Raw genomic sequence first — 6002 nt, forward strand, 5'->3', positions numbered from 1 at the left:
GCTCCAAAACTAGATTTTTTGTTTGTCTGTTGTTATCTTTCTGTTTTACCGTAGCATTGGACGTTCATTTGATATGTATACGAGCATGATATGCATGAACATATGCGTATCAATGATGTTTTCTATAGCTTGCTATTTGATATGAGTGAGGTGTAATTTAATTGATGCTTGTAAATTTTTTAGAGAGCATCCATATCAAAAAGAGAATATCATCAACAGATTTTTTTAAAGTTGAACACGTTGCTTCGTCCTACCACGTGATAGAAGGATGTTTATGTTTCATCATGCAGTGTATCAATAAATACACAATTACACAATTATCGATTATTTAGGCTGCGTACTATTATAATGGTAACAATAAAATTATTTTTAGTAAAATACTAACACATTAGTTTGAACAATCATATGTTTTTTGCTACCAGTTTTTTTTAAATTAAAATAGTGTACTATACACCTTGTGCTTACAGCACAGCTTAACTGTAATAACGCTTGTGATTGACATTTAACCCTTGGATGATTACGCCCATAAAATCCATGTTTGACATCGCTTGTTTGCCGTGGTGCGTATTATCACCGAGTCTACCAAATATTGAACGTTTATTTGATATATTAATTAAAGAATTATCAATTTCATCCAAAATCTTCAGATAGAAGACAGTGTTGTGAGTGCCCTACTATAAAGAGCCCGGCCATGGTGAACGTCGTGAAAACGGTGTTGAAGCGAAAAAAACCGGTTTTTTTCGGGTGAAAATTATTTTTTAACTGTCGTGGCCGTGAGGCTAATCGAATCAAATCTTTAGAATCTGTCAGATGGGATTCGAATCTTTAGAATCTGTCAAATGGGATTCGAATCTTTAGAATCCGTCTAGGGATCGAATCTTCGAATCCCGATTCTGCCAAAACTATTTGACATCGCTTGTTTGCCGAGCGGGTGGCATTTTTCCGTACGGTATACAATTCCTTATCGAATAAGAGTGAATATTCAGTGTAAACGAAGTGAAATTTACATAAAAAGCGTGTTTTCGGAGGAAGTTTCTGGTGCTTGATGCATTAAGTTTTTCGGAACATTTCGGTTACAAGCAGTTGGTAGCGCAGACGTAAACAATTCGCCTAGGACGCACGGATAAACATGACACAGCAACTGAAAGATCAGCTCAAGTTTGATATCGTATGTTTGTGCTCACCGAGCGTGTACCAAGATGGAACAACTTGCTAATATTGTTTATTTGGTTCACTAGGAATGGGGGCACGAGAGACTGGTACGGGCACAGCAAACGGTGGAGGTGCGGCCTTTCGATGTCGAGTCGTGGTCACTGTTGGTGCGCGAGGGCCAAAGCCGGCAAGTCAACGAGGTATGACAGCGATATAGACGCGTTTGAATATGTATTTACTTCAACAGGATTTAAATGTTCCCATTGCTTTATTCCAGGTTCGCTCGTTGTACGAATCGCTGGTTTGCGTGTTTCCTACGACTGCCCGCTACTGGAAAGTGTACATCGAGCAGGAGATGAAATACCGCAACTACGAACGCGTTGAAAAACTGTTCCAACGCTGTTTGGTGAAGATCCTGAACATCGACCTGTGGAAGCTTTATTTAACGTACGTTAAAGAAACCAAAGCTGGATTAAGTACTCACAAGTAAGTAAAGATCATAGAACCGGCATTTGTCAAGCAAGTCGTTGTCACGATCGTCCTTCTTTATACTCTCAGGGAAAAAATGGCCCAGGCGTACGACTTTGCGCTTGAAAAGATTGGCATGGATCTGCACTCGTTCTCGATCTGGACAGACTACATTACGTTTCTGAAGAGTGTCGAGGCTGTGGGAAGCTACGCGGAAAACCAAAAAATTACTGCCGTCCGAAAGGTGTACCAACGGGCAGTAATAACGCCCATCATCGGCATCGAGCACTTGTGGAAGGATTATATTGCGTTCGAACAAAACATCAACCCTATTATATCAGAGAAAATGAGTCTAGAGCGGTCACGTGACTACATGAACGCAAGGCGTGTAGCAAAGGAGTTGGAGATCGTGACGAAAGGTTTAAATCGGAACCTGCCGGCCGTTCCACCGACCGTTACGAAAGAAGAAGTAAAGCAGGTACACTATCGAACTTTCTGCCGTATAGAATAGGAGTTAACAACGGAGGTTAATAGTTGTGTTTTTATTTCTTCCCCAGGTTGAGCTTTGGAAAAAGTATATAGCATTCGAAAAATCAAACCCTTTACGCAGCGAAGACAACGCACTCGTCACACGTCGCGTAATGTTTGCGATCGAACAGTGCCTGCTCGTGCTCACACACCATCCTGCCGTGTGGCATCAGGCGGCACAGTATCTGGACCAGAGCTCGAAACTACTGGCGGAAAAGGGGGTATGTGTTTTGCATCACCGAAGGCGCTTGCATATTTATATGAATCATTTTTATCTACTATCCAACGCAGGATCTCAATGCTGCCAAAGTGTTCAGCGATGAAGCGGCCAACATTTTGGAACGTGCGATCAATTCCGTTCTGAGCAGAAATGCACTGCTCTATTTCGCCTATGCCGATTTTGAAGAAGGACGTTTGAAGTACGATAAAGTTCATCAGATGTACAATAAATTCCTCTCGATCAACGATGTCGACCCCACGTTGGTAATTATTGCGGAAAGCATACATGTTTTGAAATGTAGATCCCTAAGTATCGTTGTTGTCTCAGGCATACATTCAGTACATGAAGTTCGCTCGACGAGCGGAAGGGATTAAGTCGGCTCGGGCCGTGTTTAAGAAGGCACGCGAGGACGCCCGCTCCACTTACCACGTGTTTGTGGCTGCCGCACTCATGGAGTACTACTGCAGTAAGGATAAGGATATCGCTTTCCGTATATTCGAGCTAGGGTTAAAGCGGTTCGGTGGCAGTCCCGAGTACGTCATGTGCTACATCGACTACTTATCGCATTTGAATGGTAAGCGTCGAGATGCATGCAGAGAATCACCTTGTTAAGCTCCGGAATGTGTTGTCTAACTTAAAACCTTTGTTTCAGAGGACAACAATACCCGTGTACTGTTTGAGCGGGTTCTCTCATCCGGTGGACTGACGCCACAGCTCTCTGTCGAAGTGTGGAACCGTTTCCTCGAGTTCGAGTCCAACATCGGCGATCTGTCGAGCATAGTGAAAGTCGAGCGACGCCGCAGTGCCGTACTGGAGAAACTGAAGGAATTTGAAGGAAAAGAAACAGCCCAGCTGGTCGATCGGTATAAGTTTCTCGATCTCTACCCGTGTTCACCTTCGGAGCTGAAGTCCATCGGGTACACGGACACGCACGGCATGTTGAGTGTGACCGGTGTTAAACCACCGCCGGCTCCCGTCCCGGAGCAACCGGAACAACCGCAACAATTGGTGCGGCCCGATTTCAGCCACATGATTCCATACAAACCGAAGCAGAACGCGTTCCCGGGCGAACATCCTCTCCCTGGCGGGAGCTTTCCGCAGCCGGCTGCTTTGGCAGCGTTGTGCGCCATTCTGCCTCCCCCAGTTAGTTTTCAGGGTCCGTTCGTTGCCGTCGATAAGCTGATCGAAGTATTCAACCGTGTTCAACTCCCGGAGGGTAGGGCGACTAAGACATTCGATTGGGGTTCACAGTGCTACATTAACCTTCTACTTTCCTCACTTGCAGTTCCACCACCGCCAAGTGATGGCACAGCCGATGCCCGACTATTCGAGTTGGCCAAATCCGTACACTGGATTGTGGATGATAGCACCTACGCGGGTGAAGGCGGCCTTAAGCGACGTCGGATGGCGCCGGGCGGTGAGGATAGTGACGATGAAGGGGTAGCGCCAGCTCCTCCAGCGAACGATATCTATCGCTTGAGGCAGCAGAAACGATTCAAGTAAATACAATTGTAACCGCATAAACGTGTCCCTTCAGGGGCAATTTTAGTTAGATGAGTTGCATATGTAAAATAAACAATAAGTTAAAAATGGTGAACCAATCTTAATCATGTTTAATGTTTTCCGAAAACACTAATAAAACGTTCAGCGAGGAAACGCCATAATCGACTGTTTCATAAACTACGCTCAAATCCATTATGCGTCGTTTTCATTTCGCATCTTTGATGTATATAGTTTATTGTGCAACATACATTAACAAAAGTAGTTTAACGCGAAACCGTCATAAAAATAAAGTTTCCAAGGATGCAGGCAGCAGGATAGTATTGCACCGGAAAGATGCACTTCTCGCACTACAAGAAGTAAGGCGTAATGCGTTGGCTCGGTATGACGCGCTCTTCGTTCGGGACGGCTTTGAAGATCTTCGGTTCCGGATTGTTGATGTCGGTAAAGTCTAGTATCGAGGCCACATTGCCGCAGCGGTAGCAGTAGTTCGGTGCCGACCAGACCGTCACCAGACTGCGGTCAAACTGAAAGTTAATACCCTCGTGCACCAGCTGGTGCGCCCGGCAGATCAAGTCGAGGCTGTTTATGCTCATAAAGTCTCGCGTAACCCGTGCACCGAACAACCAGCCGGCGCCACGGGGACTCTCTGCCCACGTCAGGATGTCGTCCGGATCGGACCACACCAGATCACAGAACGCACCCTTGTGCGGTATCTCCTGGTCGCGGTTGATCGTACGGATCTGATCGAGTGTTCTTATTTCCGGACTAAGGCCACCGTGCACACAGAGGACCTTTTCGTCGATAAGCTGCAAGGTAAGAAGAGTAATGTCAAAGCAATCCGAGAAGAACAAGAGAGAGACGATAGCGCTACTTACCGCAGCGATCGTAAGTAGATCGAAAACTCGACAGCAATATTTCCACGGGCTTGCGTTACCATATTTCGTGTAACATTCATCGTAAAACCCGTATACCTTAGTAATCTGTCGTGATTCGTGATTCCCTCGGAGAAGCGTAATTTTATCGGGATATCGTGCCTACGGAGTGAAGCGAACGTTAGTTCACACCGGTACGGTACTAATTAGTTGGCGATTGTTACTTTTAACGTCAGCAATCGTGTCAATGTTTCCAGGCTGTAGTATCCTCGGTCGACAAAGTCCCCCATGAAGATGTAGTTTGTGTCCGGTACATGTCCACCCGTGCGGAACAGCTCTTCCAAATCGTAAAACTAGAATGAACAAACCGCCGGAAACACTGCATGAAAATAGATACCGCCGGCGGACCATACGCCATAGCCCATGCGTGTGCTTCAAAAGGCACCGTATTCAGTGATTGCGTGTTTATTCTTATCATACACACGCCTCTAGACGTTCGTAGGCGGTGACGTATGAATCATCTAAATATATACTCATCTATTAACGATAGAAATACTACGTACCTGTCCGTGAATATCGCCGCACACGGTAACGGGGGTACTGACGGGTTGAACATTCGATTCTTCCAACAGCAGCTCGCAGACGATGTCGCACAGCTTCTTGAGATCATTTTCCGGAAGGTACTTGCACTCCTTCGCAATCTCGATCCAGCGGTCCAGTTCCGAAGCCATATTTCTGAATGTTCGTCAATACGTATGTTCGTGAATGTGAAGATTTCTATATCTGCATGGGATACGGCGCGAGGGCTTGCGAAGAAGCAATCTCGCGAAACAAAATTCGTTCTTCTTTATTGCTCGGTCAGTCACCAAAACTGACAGGCTCGTTGACCTGCTGCTGTCAAACAAACCGCAGGCAAATACAGGAATGGTTAGTTACCATAAATTGCTTACCCACAATCGTACTTTCAAAAATGTGCATGCAACAAATATGTTTTCACTACTTAGTTGCTCGATGTAGTTAGGTTGGGTCTTTTGAAAGAATTTAGTGAGGAGAAATCTTGGATATTTTAATTTTACTCTTGCTTTCTAGTTAGATTACGAACGATTTTTCCATTTGATAAACCGTCTTTTCGCCCGTCAAAGGGGCGAAATCTGTCAAACTGACTCTGGGGGGCGAAAAGAGCGCTGTGAAAAAAGGCAGTAAAAAGTGCGATAAAGTCGAGAAAAAAAGTAGCAAGCAAAGTGCAGAACACCATCGTA

General features: G+C 45.2%; 2 protein-coding genes across 3 annotated transcripts; one reads left to right on the top strand and one right to left on the bottom strand.

The window, feature by feature from the left end:
• Positions 1-952: 952 nt before the first annotated feature.
• On the top strand, positions 953-4033 carry LOC131259945 (protein suppressor of forked). 2 transcript variants are annotated; one of them, XM_058261560.1, is made up of 9 exons: positions 953-1168; positions 1239-1352; positions 1430-1638; positions 1711-2098; positions 2178-2369; positions 2440-2631; positions 2696-2942; positions 3021-3584; positions 3654-4033. In XM_058261560.1, the coding sequence occupies exons 1-9, from the start codon at positions 1130-1132 to the stop codon at positions 3869-3871; spliced, it is 2163 nt and encodes a 720-aa protein (XP_058117543.1). In that variant the 5' UTR covers positions 953-1129; the 3' UTR covers positions 3872-4033. The 2 variants fall into 2 exon arrangements, with proteins under 2 accessions (XP_058117543.1, XP_058117544.1); XM_058261561.1 differs by lacking the exons at positions 953-1168; positions 1239-1352 and having other exon boundaries at positions 1532-1642.
• A 26-nt stretch (positions 4034-4059) lies between these two features.
• Positions 4060-5631, bottom strand: LOC131259946 (serine/threonine-protein phosphatase 6 catalytic subunit). The gene is made up of 4 exons (XM_058261562.1): positions 5307-5631; positions 4968-5096; positions 4747-4905; positions 4060-4677 (listed from the first exon to the last, which is right to left on the bottom strand). The coding sequence occupies exons 1-4, from the start codon at positions 5472-5474 to the stop codon at positions 4219-4221; spliced, it is 915 nt and encodes a 304-aa protein (XP_058117545.1). The 5' UTR covers positions 5475-5631; the 3' UTR covers positions 4060-4218.
• Positions 5632-6002: the final 371 nt, after the last annotated feature.

This window comes from Anopheles coustani, chromosome 3 (genome assembly GCF_943734705.1).
Source record: "Anopheles coustani chromosome 3, idAnoCousDA_361_x.2, whole genome shotgun sequence".
NCBI lineage: Eukaryota > Metazoa > Arthropoda > Insecta > Diptera > Culicidae > Anopheles > Anopheles coustani.